Here is a 19,601-nt window from a genome sequence, read left to right on the forward strand (position 1 = left end):
CCCATAAAATAAATTCAGACACTTCCTGTTCCTGTCCTGGCTGAGGTGGAAGCTTAGAGGAGAGTCTCCTGCCACCCCTCACAGAAACCGACTAAAAACAGACCCCCCCCGGACGAGCCACCAAACAGAGAGCAGCACAGGAGGTTACCTAAAGCAGACAGCTATGGAACGGTACCTCCTGAGAAGCTCTGGGAGCAGTGAGTCAGCCTGGAGAAGCTTTGATATGGACAGGGGAGAAGATAAGATAATGGCGCCGAGCAGGATGGGGGAGGAGCCTGAACGCATGGTGAGAGACACAGAAAAGCAAATACAGAGCTGGAAGGGGAGAGATAAGGGAGATATGAGCGAGGAGACAGGAGATAAGGAAGATATGAGCGAGGAGTCACAGGAGGACACAGCAGGAGAGAGGTGGATGCAGGGGACTGATGACAGTGGATCGCAATGGGAGGATGAAGGAGATATGGAGGCAGAGGGGAGAGAAGATGCAGACAAAGCAGGGCAGCTCAGAGACACAGCAGTGTTGGAGGATGAAACTGACAAACAGCACAGGGAGATTAATCCCACTCAGACTCACAGGAAGTCAAATGCAAGAATTCATAGTACCCCTTCCAAAGGAAACAAAAAACAGCTTACTACACCAACATCACAAGCCTGCAAGCTATTGGGGGATGGAGGTGGTGGCCCAGTCCAGACAAAGAGAACTAAGAAAACAGCACCACCTGCAGGCCAAGACAAGTACACACAAAAGCTTAATGTGGACTATAAAAAACTGGCTGAAGAAGTGACATCACACTTGTCAAAAGAGGTTAAAGTGGCTATTGAGGCAGCCATACAAACATCATTAGCTAATATGCAAAAACAGATAAATGCCCATGCCTCTAGACTGGCAGAATCAGAGCAGAGAATATCTGACTCCGAGGAGACAATACTGGCTATGCAAGCACAAATAGCAGCTCTAGCAAAATCTAATGAATACTTGAAGGATAAAGCAGACGATTTGGAAAACAGATCGAGACGAAACAACCTACGTATAGTCGGGTTGCCAGAGTCTGTGTCGATTGGACAGTTGGATAATATATGCGAGTTGGAGCTACCGCAGGCCCTGGACATAAAGGCGAAATTCAGAGTTGAAAGAGCCCACAGAGTGGGTCCACTGAGACACCAGGAGGCGAATAAGGGAGAGGGCCAAAACTCAAACAAGAATACCCCGATAAGAGCCAGGCAGGTGATTGTCAAGTACCTTGATTATAAGCATAAGGAGGAAATATTGAGGGCTTTTAGAGAACGAAAGCGTCCACTACAATATCAAGGCAACAGACTGCTAATTTTTGGGGATTATTCAGCGGAAGTATCCAGAAGGAGAAAAGAATTTACCAAAATTTGCTCATTTCTGTACAACAAAAAAGTAAAGTGCCAGCTATTATACCCTGCTACACTGAAAGTTAGAAACCCCAATGGCTCGTTTGTATACTACAAGGACTACAAAGAAGCAGAAAACATTCTCATGGCAGAGCTCAACAAGACTAGGTCAGAAAGGCAAGAAAAAGGAGCTAGTGGAGAAGGGAATAATAGAAGAGGATCCCCCACAAGCTCAGGAAGAGATGTGGGACGTCGTGGGGGACAACAGCAAGTCGAGACCAGGGAGGAAAGGAGGCCAAGCCCGGGTCGACAGCATAATTCTCGCCTGGAACACAGGAACCAACCCTTGGAGAGAAACCATGATACCTGAACTGGAACTCACTCATTGTTTTTCCTTTTTTTGCCTGTTTTTTTTTTCTCTTCCCAAACAGGGAGAGGCGTTGAGGAGGAAGCATTACGGAGAGAGGGTTGGGGAGGTGAGAGGAGGAGGGGGAAGGGAGAAAAGAGAGGAAAACATCCCAAAGTCTGGGTCCTCTTCCCCCCCCCTCTCTTTTTTTTTTGTTCTTCTTCTTTCTTTTTCCATCTTCTCTCCCCTTGGTCTTTTTTTTCTTTTTCTCCTTTGTCCAGGAACATCATCCAAATTCAAATGAAGTGGGCCTGTTCTGGGCGGACTGATGGCTACCTGGAGTCAGAGATAAGTAGGACTGGAGAATCTTGCTGAGGTTTTGACATACTGTGCTAATTTTTGCATAATTTTCAAAGGCTTATTCAAGTTAGTCCGGGGATAGAACATATATTTTTTGGGGGGTGATTAGGGAGCTACATATTTTGGCTAGGAATAGGGGAGCTCACCAACGTGGCGGGAAGCGCCGTGGATTTCTCGGAAGGGAAAATATGTTTTACAGTTACATGCTTTTTGTTGTATTTGTTATATTTGCAAGGTGGGGAAAGGGAGTGTCGATTTTGTGGTACCAACTGTGATTCTAGTGTCGAACATCTCGTCTTCCTTGATGCAGGGGCCCATAGGGGAGGGAGTAGTAAAAGCAGAATACACAGGTTAACATGATACAGATAACTACGTGGAATGTTAAAGGGCTGAGATCACCTAACAAACGAGCAATGATATTGAGACATCTGAAAAGACTAAAGACAGACATTGCCTTATTACAGGAAACCCACTTGGGGGGGAGGACTTTTTCCGCATGAAGAAACATTGGGTGGGCACCGTTTACGGGGCAGCGGCACAAGGTAGAAAAGCGGGCACTATGATTCTAATAAATAAACAATTCAGTCATGAGGTAGTGGCACATGAGGCAGACGACCATGGAAGGTGGCAGCACTTAACAATCGTTAGTCCAGCGGGTAAACTCAGTATTTATAATGTCTATGGCCCAAATTCACAACAAATCACATTTCATGATGACATAAAGGCCATCATATTAGCAGATGGGGAGGCTAACATTATAGTGGGAGGCGATTTTAACACCGTCCCAGACTCAGCTGAAGATAGGAGGAGGGGCGAGGAGGGGACAGCTAATGTGGGCAGGAGTTTAGACAATAGGGATGTAACATTAGAAGACGTAGGACTGAAAGACATCTGGAGACTAACTCACCCACATGATAGAGAGTATACACACTTCTCTCACCCTCATGATAGCTGGTCACGTATTGATCAGTTCTGGATCTCGCAAGACTTACTGAGTGGAACGCAAGATTGTGTGATAGAGAATATGGTGATCTCTGATCATAGTCCGGTGAGATTGGGCATTAGAGAGAAATTCAGGAGAGGTACAGAGATCATATGGAGATTCCCATCGTTCCTTCTCAGGCAAGATAATTTCCATAAGGTGCTACAGGAGTGGTGGGGAGAATTCGCAGAGGACAATAAGGAACATAGAGAGTCCCCAGTGATATTTTGGGAAACGGCAAAAGCGGTCCTAAGGGGCCGTCTGGTGGGGTACGCAGCCATGATCAAACGGAAAACCAATGAGAATTATAATTTCCATAGTGAAGCAGTACGGGTAGCATATACAAATTATGTGACAAATAGATCTCCCATGACAAAAGGCAGATGGCTGGAGGCAAAAGAGGGATTTGACGAATGGGCCAAAAAAAAGGAACAACTATTCTGGTCGCACAAGGAGGTTGACTTACATAGGTTTGGCAACAAGGCGGGAAGGATGTTGGCCAATCTGGCAAGGGGCAGCAGAAAGATGACAGTGATCTCTAAACTGAAAACAAAGGGGGGAGAGGTGACTACGGATCCTAAGGACATTAATAAACTGTTGGGAGATTACTATAGAAAACTATATGGGTCAGGGAATAACGACATGACTGATGAGGCAGAGTGGCTAAGACAAGCCCAAATGCCTAGCTTGACGGAGGAAGATTTGAGTGCCTTAAACGCAGATATCACAGTAGAGGAGGTGACGAGAACAATTGGGGAGCTTAACACCAACAAGGCACCGGGACCTGACGGTTTCAATAGTGAATTCTATAAGGCTCTTAAGGATCTGATCTCGCCGGATCTAACCTCAGTCTTTAATGCTTTCCTGGGAGGGGCGGAAATACCCAAAAATTCCAACATAGCATATATTAAATTACTCCCCAAGGGAACCAAGGACCTGGATGATCCCTCTAGTTATAGACCTATATCGCTCATAAATCAGGATTTAAAAATTATGTCCAAGATCATGGCTAATAGACTGGCCGAGATCTTACCTAGGATCATTACGAATCACCAGGTGGGGTTTATTAAGGGGAGAAATGCCGTTACCAATATCCGAAAGACAATTCTAGTGGTAGACGCGGTTAGACTGGGTCTCACTGAGGGAGGGGCTAGACCTGCCCTAGTTACACTTGACGCAGAAAAAGCGTTTGATAATGTAAATTGGGGGTGGTTAGACAGGGTAATGGAGGCCATAGGGATTGTAGGCAAGATGAGACTTTACATTAGAAACCTTTATGCCAACTCGGGAGCTAGGGTACACACTCCGGGCTTTCTATCAGACGTGTTCCCTTTGATGAAGGGAACAAGACAGGGCTGCCCATTATCTCCTCTTTTATTCAACCTGGCAATTGAGCCGTTGTCAAGAATACTACAGGGACAAAATAGCTTTAAAGGAATCAAGATAAGGGGTTCAGAAGTAAAGACAGCGCTTTTTGCTGATGACATCATACTTTATATGGGGGACCCCGGTGCGGATTTGCCACAGACTCTTGCCTTGATTGAAAAATTTGGCTCATTCTCCGGTTTCAAACTGAACAAAAAAAAATGCGAGATCATGTTCCTAAAGGGGCATCATGGGACAATGGGGGGACAAATAAGGGATGGCTGTCTATGTGGAATTCCTATAGCACAATCTTCAATTAAATACCTGGGAGTGCATATAGGAAGATCGGTGGAAACAATCTATAACTTGAATTATGGACCGCTAATCAGGAAAATTATAGTTCAATTAAAGGGATGGAAAGGTCTGCCACTTCCATTACTGGCAAGATGCCACCTGATAAAAATGATGAGCTTTCCTAGGCTGCTGTATCCCTTCCAGACAATCCCGCTACTGCTAAAACTAAAGGATGTGAATAAGCTCAACTCCGCGTATACAGAATTTCTGTGGAGGGGAAGGAAACCCAGAATAAAGCTGCGTACGCTGATGAAGTCAGCAGAGGAGGGAGGTCTAAACTTTCCAGATGTCCAAGGGTATAATCTTGTATGTATCATGAGGCATGTAATTGATTGGGTGAGAGGAACGAGTAGACACTCAGATCATGCGATGGAAACTAAATATGCGTCACCGTGGGATCTGACGTCCATTCTGCACTCCCCACTATCCAGGGTTGAAGGGCACATAAGGAACTCAATTATATTCCGAGACACCATGCTAACATGGAAGTCGGTAAGGAAAAAACTGGGGCTCTCATGGAAAGTGTCCAAGTACTTGAACCCCTGGGCATTCCCAAATTTTCCCCTGGGACGAGAAAACAAGCTATTTACTAGATGGAAAGAGAGGGGAGTCAGGAGAATGATAGATGTTATGAATGTGGAGGACAGGAGGTGGATGACAGGTCGGGAAGTGTTGGATAAGTACAACCTTAATAGCTCACATGTCATCCAGTATGAACAATTGAAACATGGAATAATAGGAGACCTGGGTGTGGTTGGAAGAGAGCTGAACAGAAGTTCGATTGATGAGTTACTGGAATGTGATGTAACAAGTATAAATGTCTCTAAAATATATCGATCGCTAAGGGGGGTGCTTATCTCACGGGAGGATAGTCGGACTTTAAAAGCGTGGGGGAAACAATTGGGAAGGGAAGAAGTGGTGGATGATATACTGAGAGGATGGGTACAAGTGCGGAAACACATTACCAATGAGAGATGGAGAGACACTCAATTCAGAATTCTACATAGGGCCATTATAGGTTTCAACATACCAGGTAGGGATAGGTGGTGTCCTAAGTGTCAAAAAGAAAAAACGGATATGCTGCATGGGCTATGGGAATGTGAGACAATCGCTAGGTTCTGGAACCAAGTCAGACTATTTGCCCAGTCAACATGGGGAATTTTCAGCAAACTAGACTTAATGGTGTGGATTTTCCACTCCTTTGAGGGAGGAGTAGGAGGAGGACCGAGCACGCAGGAAAAGAGGAAATACGCAATAATGCATGACATAGCCATGATAGCTAAGCGTTGCATCTTAAAACACTGGATTCAAAGGGAGGGCCCATCCATAAAGGAGGTTGTGGGCGAATTACACAACCTTCTGAAGTGGGAAAAACTAGAAGCGGAGAGGGATAAAGATGGGTTGACAGCCAAGTTTTTTGTGAGATGGAGACATTTTATTGAAAGCCAATTCACACAGGGAGAAATAATTAACCTGATGGCACCTTTTGTTCACTCGGAGTGGTATATCCTGAGCGATATCCAGGACAGCCTGGGTAAACTGAGAATCACCTAGGAGGGGGCTCTGGCGGGAGGGGGAGACGAGACGGTTGGGAATACCAAGACACGCTAGCAAAATTGAAATCATTCAGGGACGACACAGAGATTTAACGAATTGTATTGCATATGTTATATTATATTTCATTACCTCTGTTTTGGTTTAATGTTACTGTATACTATCTTAAATCGAACAGCAACATGGAACTCCAAATTGGGGTATCACCCACCTCTATGTCACATTTTGTCAGACGAATGTTCTTTTTTTGCAATGATACTTGTCATGTTTTTACAAATTTGAAAAATCAATAAAAACGTTTTGGAAAAAAAGGGAAGAAACACAAAAAAAAAAAAAAAAAAAAAAATAAATAAATAAATTCAGACCCCGTTTCTAACCCTCGGTATAAACTCATATCTTGGACCAAAAATCTAAACATCCAATATACTACCAAAATTTACATTTCCAAAAAGTAGAGAGTAGTGAGGATGGGGGTGTACAGGGCTGGTTTCCTCGGTGTAAAATACTTAGGACCCCCAAATTTTAAAATCCAAACAAAAGCAGGAGATGTCACTAGTGCCACAGATGTGCCGCAGTGGGTGCATGTGATGTTTTCATCACTTTTTAACAAAAAAAAATTAAAAAAAAACAAAAAACAGCAACAAACAACAAAGCAACAGCAACAACAATAAAAACAGCAACAAAAAAAACAGCAATTTTGGCTTTTCGATCTGGTGGTTGCAGCAGGTGAGCCCCACTTTGATCTGTATCCTCTCTGCAGGCGAAGGGGGGGGGGTTATGGGGTTGGTTTCCTTGGTGCACAATTCTTAGGACCCCCAAATTTTAAAATACAAAAAAATCAAATGGCAGGAGGCCTCACTAGAGACAAAGATGCCCGGCAGTGGGGGCGTGTGAAGTTTTCATCACTTTTTTATGCATTTTTTTTTTGCAAGAAGTGGAGCAGCAAAAAAGCACCAGCAACAAGTAAAAAAAACAGCAACAAAGAAACAGCAAAAAAATCAACAAAAAAACAGCAACAACAGTAAAGTAGGAACCAAAAAACAGCAGTTTTGTCTTTTCAATCTAGTGGTTGCAGCAGGCGATCTGTATCCTCTCTGCTCTACTAATCTCTGTCTTGGCGGTATAATATATCAGTCCATCGCTGAGTCCTGGAGAGAAGGAGAATCAGTTACTTGGATTGTGGGCACTGAGGGTCATTAATACTTTCTGCACACTCGGGGCGTCGGTTGTTTTATGGGGCACACCGGAGGATGTATCAGCGCCGCTCTGCTTTGTTAATACCGCGTCCTGGTTATCTCAGATAATACAATTACATTTCTCATTATAAATCCTCAGGACGGATCACAGCGTGGTGCTGACCCCGGCCACCGCCGCCATGTAAGTGAATGACCCCTTCTGAAGATTCAGTATCAGACACATCATTTTCTGCAAGTGACATAATTAGCGACGTGTAAATCTGCGGCCGAACAACCAGATACAATCGGCTTTAAAATCTTCTGGTGCAGCAGTAGAGGAGATGCACATCAATCAGAAGAGCCATATTAACACGTTCCCGCCGCAAATCGCGCATGTGAGACCGCTGCCCAAAGTGCAGATGACGGCTGTATTATACAGCCTGCATCTGCCTCTATCAGCAGCAACCAGAGCTGCCACTGATCACTGCTGTTTCTCCACTTAAGGAAGAAGCATCATCAGAAAATAATCCTAGTGATCCTAATATATATATTTGTGTTTGCTGCAGTTCTTGCTGATTTTTTTTAAATATTTAAATGCATTGTTGCTGGTTTTTGTTTTTTGTTTTTTTTTTGCTGTGTTTTGCTGATTTTTGTAATGCTTTTTTTGCTGTTTTGTTGCATTTTTTGGCTGATTTTCTTTTAAATGCATTTTTGCTATGGTTATTTATCTGCATTTTTTTGTTGTTTTGTTTAAATGAGTTTTTGCTGTGGTTTTTTTTTTCTGCGTTTGCTGCAGTTCTTGCTGATTTTTTTTTAAATGCATTGTTGATGTTTTTTTGTTTTTTTTCTTTTTGCTGTGTTTTGCTGATTTTTTTAATACTTTTTTTGTTGCATTTTGTTGCTGTTTTGTTGCAATTTTTTTATGATTTTCTATTAAATGCGTTTTTGCTATATTTTTTTTTCTGGATTTTTTGCTGTCTTTTTGCTACATTTTTGCTGAGTTTTTTTTTTTTAAATGCGTTTTTGATGCTTTGTTTTTGCTGTGTTTTGCTGCATTTTTTTTTAAATGCGTTTTTGCTGCATTATTTTCTGCATTTTTTTGCTGTGTTTTGCTGCCTTTTTGCTGCAGCATTTAGATACATTACATTACTGCTCAATTTTTAGTCTTTATCTTCCTATTTTAGGTAATGCACATGTACATTAGTAGCAATGAACAGAACCTGCCCATATCTTTTGTATTGAAGCATCTAATGAGCGTGTGCAAGAGTCATTGTACAGAAGGAGCAGAGTTGTTCTTGGTGGATCCTGTGCGATCAGCTGTGTATAGAAGGGTTATAAGTCACTGTAATCCTGCCTCTGATGATAAGGAAACTGCTGAAAACTATTCTTAAAAGGACGGGAAGTCTTAGTCTAAAAAAACCACCTCCAGTGGTCAAAACAACTAATAAAAACACATGAGTGTTGGTGTGGAAGATTGGTCCAAAATCCCACCTGAGCAATGCCGGCGATTTTGACATTTTTTTTCAGTTTTTCTTTTTATTGATGGGATCAGCTGCACGCTTATACTTATTAATGCTCAGTTACATTCACTTCTATAGGAATACATTTGAAGTGAGTTGTAATACCAGGCACAGCCTCTACTAAAAGTGTGGCGCTGTTGCTGGTAAATTATAAAGGCAGTGAAGTTATACTTCTTTTTACAGCGGTCACTAAAAGGTAACATGCGGCGCCCTAGCGATAAGCCATATCCACTCATTGCCTCTTCTCTTGATGTCTATCGCAGGGTACCCCGCAGGTGGAGATGGCTTTGGTGAAGAGCGGGTGGCTCTGGAGGCAGAGTAAGTGCAGGCTCTTAGTGTAGCAATGCTTTTCCTTCTCCCATATTAATAGTCTGAGCTAAAAAGTCCCCACAATTGTCTCTAGGTTCGGTTTTGCGTCGATGGAAAAAGCACTGGTTTGACCTCTGGATGGACGGGAGACTCCTCTACTACCCCGATGAGAGCCGCCGGAGAATCGAGGAGAGCATCCTGCTGAGAAACAACTGCGCGAATGTCCGGTCCGGGCAAGAGTGTGGAGGTGAGCCCAGGTTATACCAGCGGGGTCCATATATCATTATATAGAGAGGTGCCCAGGTTATACCAGCGGGGTCCATATATCATTATATAGAGAGGTGCCCAGGTTATACCAGCTGTACATATATAATTATATACAGGAGATGTCCAGGTTATACCAGCTGTACATATATAATTATATACAGGAGATGCCCAGGTTATACCGGCTGTACATATATAATTATATACAGGAGATGCCCAGGTTATACCGGATGTACATATATAATTATATACAGGAGATGCCCAGGTTATACCGGCTGTACATATATAATTATATACAGGAGATGTCCAGGTTATACCAGCTGTACATATATAATTATATACATGAGATGCCCGGGTTATACCGGCTGTACATATATAATTATATACAGGAGATGCCCAGGTTATACCGGCTGTACATATATAATTATATACAGAAGATGCCCAGGTTATACCAGCTGTACATATATAATTATATACAGAAGATGCCCAGGTTATACCAGCTGTACATATATAATTATATACAGGAGATGCCCAGGTTATACCGGCTGTACATATGTAATTATATACAGGAGATGCCCGGGTTATACCGGCTGTACATATATAATTATATACAGGAGATGCCCGGGTTATACCAGCTGTAGATATATAATTATACACAGGAGATGCCCAGGTTATACCGGCTGTACATAAATAATTATATACAGGAGATGCCCAGGTTATACCGGCTGTACATATATAATTATATACAGGAGATGATGCCCAGGTTATACCGGCTGTACATATATAATTATATACAGTAGATACCCAGGTTATACGGCTGTACATATATAATTATCTACAGGAGATGCCCAGGTTAAACCGGCTGTACATATATAATTATATACAGTAGATACCCAGGTTATACCGGCTGTACATATATAATTATATACAGTAGATACCCAGGTTATACCAGCTGTACATAAATAATTATATACAGGAGATGCCCAGGTTATACCGGCTGTACATATATAATTATATACAGGAGATGATGCCCAGGTTATACCGGCTGTACATATATAATTATATACAGTAGATACCCAGGTTATACGGCTGTACATATATAATTATCTACAGGAGATGCCCAGGTTAAACCGGCTGTACATATATAATTATATACAGTAGATACCCAGGTTATACCGGCTGTACATATATAATTATATACAGTAGATACCCAGGTTATACCAGCTGTACATATATAATTATATACAGGAGATGCCCAGGTTATACCGGCTGTACATATATAATTATATACAGTAGATACCCAGGTTATACCGGCTGTACATATATAATTATATACAGAAGATGCCCAGGTTATACCAGCTGTACATATATAATTATATACAGAAGATGCCCAGGTTATACCAGCTGTACATATATAATTATATACAGGAGATGCCCAGGTTATACCGGCTGTACATATGTAATTATATACAGGAGATGCCCGGGTTATACCGGCTGTATATATATAATTATATACAGGAGATGCCCGGGTTATACCGGCTGTACATATATAATTATATACAGGAGATGCCCGGGTTATACCGGCTGTATATATATAATTATATACAGGAGATGCCCGGGTTATACCGGCTGTACATATATAATTATATACAGGAGATGCCCAGGTTATACCGGCTGTACATATATAATTATATACAGGGGATGCCCAGGTTATACCGGCTGTACATATATAATTATATACAGGAGATGCCCGGGTTATACCGGCTGTACATATATAATTATATACAGGAGATGCCCAGGTTATACCGGCTGTACATATATAATTATATACAGGAGATGCCCAGGTTATACCGGCCGTACATATATAATTATATACAGGAGATGCCCGGGTTATACCGGCTGTATATATATAATTATATACAGGAGATGGCCAGGTTATACTGGCTGTACATATATAATTATATACAGGAGATGCCCGGGTTATACCGGCTGTACATATATAATTATATACAGGAGATGCCCGGGTTATACCGGCTGTATATATATAATTATATACAGGAGATGCCCAGGTTATACCAGCTGTACATATATAATTATATACAGGAGATGCCCAGGTTATAACGGCTGTACATATATAATTATATACAGGAGATGCCCGGGTTATACCGGCTGTATATATATAATTATATACAGGAGATGCTCGGGTTATACCGGCTGTATATATATAATTATATACAGGAGATGTCAGGGTTATACCGGCTGTACATATATAATTATATACAGGAGATGCCCAGGTTATACCGGCTGTACATAAATAATTATATACAGGGGATGCCCAGGTTATACCGGCTGTACATATATAATTATATACAGGAGATGCCCGGGTTACACCGGCTGTACATATATAATTATATACAGGAGATGTCCGGGTTATACCGGCTGTACATATATAATTATATACAAGAGATGCCCAGGTTATACCGGCTGTACATATATAATTATATACAGGAGATGCCCAGGTTATACCGGCTGTACATATATAATTATATACAGGAGATGCCCGTTTTATACCGGCTGTATATATATAATTATATACAGGAGATGCCCGGGTTATACCGGCTGTACAAATATAATTATATACAGGAGATGCCCGGGTTATACCGGCTGTATATATATAATTATATACAGGAGATGCCCGGGTTATACCGGCTGTACATATATAATTATATACAGGAGATGCCCAGGTTATACCGGCTGTACATATAAAATTATATACAGGGGATGCCCAGGTTATACCGGCTGTACATATATAATTATATACAGGAGATGCTCGGGTTATACCGGCTGTACATATATAATTATATACAGGAGATGCCCAGGTTATACCGGCTGTACATATATAATTATATACAGGAGATGATGCCCAGGTTATACCGGCTGTACATATATAATTATATACAGGAGATGCCCAGGTTATACCAGCTGTACATATATAATTATATACAGGAGATGCCCAGGTTATACCAGCTGTACATATATAATTATATACAGGAGATGCCCAGGTTATAACGGCTGTACATATATAATTATATACAGGAGATGCCTGGGTTATACCGGCTGTACATATATAATTATATACAGGAGATGCCCAGGTTATTCCAGCTGTACATATATAATTATATACAGGAGATGCCCAGGTTATACCGGCTGTACATATATAATTATATACAGGAGATGCCCGGGTTATACCGGCTGTACATATATAATTATATACAGGAGATGCCCGGGTTATACCGGCTGTACATATATAATTATATACAGGAGATGATGCCCAGGTTATACCGGCTGTACATATATAATTATATACAGGAGATGATGCCCAGGTTATACCGGCTGTACATATATAATTATATACAGGAGATGCCCGGGTTATACCGGCTGTACATATATAATTATATACAGGAGATGCCCAGGTTATACCAGCTGTACATATATAATTATATACAGGAGATGCCCAGGTTATACCAGCTGTACATATATAATTATATACAGGAGATGCCCAGGTTATAACGGCTGTACATATATAATTATATACAGGAGATGCCCGGGTTATACCGGCTGTATATGTATAATTATATACAGGAGATGCCCGGGTTATACCGGCTGTATATATATATAATTATATACAGGAGATGCCCAGGTTATACCAGCTGTACATATATAATTATATACAGGAGATGCCCAGGTTATAACGGCTGTACATATATAATTATATACAGGAGATGCCCGGGTTATACCGGCTGTATATATATAATTATATACAGGAGATGCTCGGGTTATACCGGCTGTATATATATAATTATATACAGGAGATGTCAGGGTTATACCGGCTGTACATATATAATTATATACAGGAGATGCCCAGGTTATACCGGCTGTACATAAATAATTATATACAGGGGATGCCCAGGTTATACCGGCTGTACATATATAATTATATACAGGAGATGCCCGGGTTACACCGGCTGTACATATATAATTATATACAGGAGATGTCCGGGTTATACCGGCTGTACATATATAATTATATACAGGAGATGCCCAGGTTATACCGGCTGTACATATATAATTATATACAGGAGATGCCCAGGTTATACCGGCTGTACATATATAATTATATACAGGAGATGCCCGTTTTATACCGGCTGTATATATATAATTATATACAGGAGATGCCCGGGTTATACCGGCTGTACATATATAATTATATACAGGAGATGCCCGGGTTATACCGGCTGTATATATATAATTATATACAGGAGATGCCCGGGTTATACCGGCTGTACATATATAATTATATACAGGAGATGCCCAGGTTATACCGGCTGTACATATAAAATTATATACAGGGGATGCCCAGGTTATACCGGCTGTACATATATAATTATATACAGGAGATGCTCGGGTTATACCGGCTGTACATATATAATTATATACAGGAGATGCCCAGGTTATACCGGCTGTACATATATAATTATATACAGGAGATGATGCCCAGGTTATACCGGCTGTACATATATAATTATATACAGGAGATGCCCAGGTTATACCAGCTGTACATATATAATTATATACAGGAGATGCCCAGGTTATACCAGCTGTACATATATAATTATATACAGGAGATGCCCAGGTTATAACGGCTGTACATATATAATTATATACAGGAGATGCCTGGGTTATACCGGCTGTACATATATAATTATATACAGAAGATGCCCAGGTTATACCAGCTGTACATATATAATTATATACAGGAGATGCCCAGGTTATACCGGCTGTACATATATAATTATATACAGGAGATGCCCGGGTTATACCGGCTGTACATATATAATTATATACAGGAGATGCCCGGGTTATACCGGCTGTACATATATAATTATATACAGGAGATGATGCCCAGGTTATACCGGCTGTACATATATAATTATATACAGGAGATGATGCCCAGGTTATACCGGCTGTACATATATAATTATATACAGGAGATGCCCGGGTTATACCGGCTGTACATATATAATTATATACAGGAGATGCCCAGGTTATACCAGCTGTACATATATAATTATATACAGGAGATGCCCAGGTTATACCAGCTGTACATATATAATTATATACAGGAGATGCCCAGGTTATAACGGCTGTACATATATAATTATATACAGGAGATGCCCGGGTTATACCGGCTGTATATGTATAATTATATACAGGAGATGCCCGGGTTATACCGGCTGTATATATATATAATTATATACAGGAGATGCCCGGGTTATACCGGCTGTACATATATAATTATATACAGGAGATGCCCAGGTTATACCGGCTGTACATATATAATTATATACAGGGGATGCCCAGGTTATACCGGCTGTACATATATAATTATATACAGGAGATGCCCGGGTTACACCGGCTGTACATATATAATTATATACAGGAGATGCCCAGGTTATACCGGCTGTACATATATAATTATATACAGGAGATGCCCGGGTTATACCGGCTGTACATAAATAATTATATACAGGGGATGCCCAGGTTATACCGGCTGTACATATATAATTATATACAGGAGATGCCAGGGTTACACCGGCTGTACATATATAATTATATACAGGAGATGTCCGGGTTATACCGGCTGTACATATATAATTATATACAGGAGATGCCCAGGTTATACCGGCTGTACATATATAATTATATACAGGAGATGCCCGGGTTATACCGGCTGTATATATATAATTATATACAGGAGATGCCCGGGTTATACCGGCTGTACATATATAATTATATACAGGAGATGCCCAGGTTATACCGGCTGTACATATAAAATTATATACAGGGGATGCCCAGGTTATACCGGCTGTACATATATAATTATATACAGGAGATGCTCGGGTTATACCGGCTGTACATATATAATTATATACAGGAGATGCCCAGGTTATACCGGCTGTACATATATAATTATATACAGGAGATGATGCCCAGGTTATACCGGCTGTACATATATAATTATATACAGGAGATGCCCAGGTTATACCAGCTGTACATATATAATTATATACAGGAGATGCCCAGGTTATACCAGCTGTACATATATAATTATATACAGGAGATGCCCAGGTTATAACGGCTGTACATATATAATTATATACAGGAGATGCCTGGGTTATACCGGCTGTACATATATAATTATATACAGGAGATGCCCAGGTTATACCAGCTGTACATATATAATTATATACAGGAGATGCCCAGGTTATACCGGCTGTACATATATAATTATATACAGGAGATGCCCGGGTTATACCGGCTGTACATATATAATTATATACAGGAGATGCCCGGGTTATACCGGCTGTACATATATAATTATATACAGGAGATGATGCCCAGGTTATACCGGCTGTACATATATAATTATATACAGGAGATGATGCCCAGGTTATACCGGCTGTACATATATAATTATATACAGGAGATGCCCGGGTTATACCGGCTGTACATATATAATTATATACAGGAGATGCCCAGGTTATACCAGCTGTACATATATAATTATATACAGGAGATGCCCAGGTTATACCAGCTGTACATATATAATTATATACAGGAGATGCCCAGGTTATAACGGCTGCACATATATAATTATATACAGGAGATGCCCGGGTTATACCGGCTGTATATGTATAATTATATACAGGAGATGCCCGGGTTATACCGGCTGTATATATATATAATTATATACAGGAGATGCCCGGGTTATACCGGCTGTACATATATAATTATATACAGGAGATGCCCAGGTTATACCGGCTGTACATATATAATTATATACAGGGGATGCCCAGGTTATACCGGCTGTACATATATAATTATATACAGGAGATGCCCGGGTTACACCGGCTGTACATATATAATTATATACAGGAGATGCCCAGGTTATACCGGCTGTACATATATAATTATATACAGGAGATGCCCGGGTTATACCGGCTGTACATATATAATTATATACAGGAGATGCCCGGGTTATACCGGCTGTACATATATAATTATATGCAGGAGATGATGCCCAGGTTATACCGGCTGTACATATATAATTATATACAGGAGATGCCCGGGTTATACCGGCTGTACATATATAATTATATACAGGAGATATCCAGGTTATACCAGCTGTACATATATAATTATATACAGGAGATGCCCAGGTTATACCGGCTGTACATATATAATTATATACAGGAGATGCCCAGGTTATACCGGCTGTACATATATAATTATATACAGGAGATGCCCGGGTTATACCGGCTGTACATATATAATTATATACAGGAGATGATGCCCAGGTTATACCGGCTGTACATATATAATTATATGCAGGAGATGATGCCCAGGTTATACCGGCTGTACATATATAATTATATACAGGAGATGCCCGGGTTATACCGGCTGTACATATATAATTATATACAGGAGATACCCAGGTTATACCAGCTGTACATATATAATTATATACAGGAGATGCCCAGGTTATACCAGCTGTACATATATAATTATATACAGGAGATGCCCAGGTTATACCAGCTGTACATATATAATTATATACAGGAGATGCCCGGGTTATACTGGCTGTACATATATAATTATATACAGGAGATGCCCAGGTTATACCGGCTGTACATATGTAATTATATACAGGAGATGCCCGGGTTATACCGGCTGTACATATATAATTATATACAGGAGATGCCCAGGTTATACCGGCTGTACAGATATAATTATATACAGGAGATGCCCAGGTTATACCGGCTGTAGATATATAATTATATACAGGAGATGATGCCCAGGTTATACCGGCTGTACATATATAATTATATACAGGAGATGCCCGGGTTATACCGGCTGTACATATATAATTATATACAGGAGATGCCCAGGTTATACCGGCTGTACATATATAATTATATACAGGAGATGATGCCCAGGTTATACCGGCTGTACATATATAATTATATACAGGAGATGCCCGGGTTATACCGGCTGTATATATATAATTATATACAGGAGATGCCCGGGTTATACCAGCTGTACATATATAATTATATACAGGAGATGCCCAGGTTATACCGGCTGTACATATATAATTATATACAGGAGATGCCCGGGTTATACCGGCTGTACATATATAAATAAATACAGGAGATGCCCGGGTTATACCGGCTGTACATATATAATTATATACAGGAGATGATGTCCAGGTTATACCGGCTGTACATATATAATTATATGCAGGAGATGATGCCCAGGTTATACCGGCTGTATATATATAATTATATACAGGAGATGCCCGGTTTATACCGGCTGTACATATATAATTATATACAGGAGATACCCAGGTTATACCAGCTGTACATATATAATTATATACAGGAGATACCCAGGTTATACCGGCTGTACATATATAATTATATACAGGAGATGCCCAGGTTATACCGGCTGTACATATATAATTATATACAGGAGATGCCCGGGTTATACCGGCTGTACATATATAATTATATACAGGAGATGATGCCCAGGTTATACCGGCTGTACATATATAATTATATGCAGGAGATGATGCCCAGGTTATACCGGCTGTACATATATAATTATATACAGGAGATGCCCGGGTTATACCGGCTGTACATATATAATTATATACAGGAGATGCCCAGGTTATACCAGCTGTACATATATAATTATATACAGGAGATGCCCAGGTTATACCAGCTGTACATATATAATTATATACAGGAGATGCCCAGGTTATACCAGCTGTACATATATAATTATATACAGGAGATGCCCGGGTTATACTGGCTGTACATATATAATTATATACAGGAGATGCCCAGGTTATACCAGCTGTACATATATAATTATATACAGGAGATGTCCAGGTTATACCGGCTGTACATATATAATTATATACAGGAGATGCCCAGGTTATACCGGCTGTACATATATAATTATATACAGGAGATGCCCAGGTTATACCGGCTGTACATATATAATTATATACAGGAGATGCCCGGGTTATACCGGCTGTATATACGGTATATAATTATATACAGGAGATGCCCGGGTTATACCGGCTGTACATATATAATTATATACAGGAGATGCCCGGGTTATACCGGCTGTATATATATAATTATATACAGGAGATGCCCGGGTTATACCGGCTGTATATTTATAATTATATACAGGAGATGCCCAGGTTATACCGGCTGTACATATATAATTATATACAGGAGATGCCCGGGTTATACCGGCTGTACATATATAATTATATACAGGAGATGCCCGGGTTATACCGGCTGTATATATATAATTATATACAGGAGATGCCCGGGTTATACCGGCTGTACATATATAATTATATACAGGAGATGCCCAGGTTATACCAGCTGTACATATATAATTATATACAGGAGATGCCCAGGTTATACCGGCTGTACATATATAATTATATACAGGAGATGCCCGGGTTATACCGGCTGTACATATATAAATAAATACAGGAGATGCCCGGGTTATACCGGCTGTACATATATAATTATATACAGGAGATGATGTCCAGGTTATACCGGCTGTACATATATAATTATATGCAGGAGATGATGCCCAGGTTATACCGGCTGTATATATATAATTATATACAGGAGATGCCCGGTTTATACCGGCTGTACATATATAATTATATACAGGAGATACCCAGGTTATACCAGCTGTACATATATAATTATATACAGGAGATACCCAGGTTATACCGGCTGTACATATATAATTATATACAGGAGATGCCCAGGTTATACCGGCTGTACATATATAATTATATACAGGAGATGCCCGGGTTATACCGGCTGTACATATATAATTATATACAGGAGATGATG

General features: G+C 40.4%; 1 protein-coding gene across 6 annotated transcripts in view; it reads left to right on the plus strand.

The window, feature by feature from the left end:
* Positions 1-19,601, plus strand: part of PLEKHB1 (pleckstrin homology domain containing B1) — a 146,061-nt gene that overhangs the window by 85,690 nt on the left and 40,770 nt on the right. For 4 of the 6 annotated variants that reach the window (XM_075337620.1, XM_075337619.1, XM_075337622.1 and 1 more), the window contains 2 exons: positions 9,279-9,333; positions 9,419-9,571. In XM_075337620.1, coding sequence (XP_075193735.1) covers positions 9,279-9,333; positions 9,419-9,571 — 208 coding nt within the window. Of the gene's footprint in view, positions 1-54; positions 287-7,655; positions 7,698-9,278; positions 9,334-9,418; positions 9,572-19,601 lie in introns of those variants that run through there. The other 2 variants (XM_075337623.1, XM_075337618.1) reach the window with 2 other exon arrangements.

Source organism: Anomaloglossus baeobatrachus, chromosome 2 (assembly GCF_048569485.1).
Source record: "Anomaloglossus baeobatrachus isolate aAnoBae1 chromosome 2, aAnoBae1.hap1, whole genome shotgun sequence".
In the NCBI taxonomy this organism is placed as follows: domain Eukaryota; kingdom Metazoa; phylum Chordata; class Amphibia; order Anura; family Aromobatidae; genus Anomaloglossus; species Anomaloglossus baeobatrachus.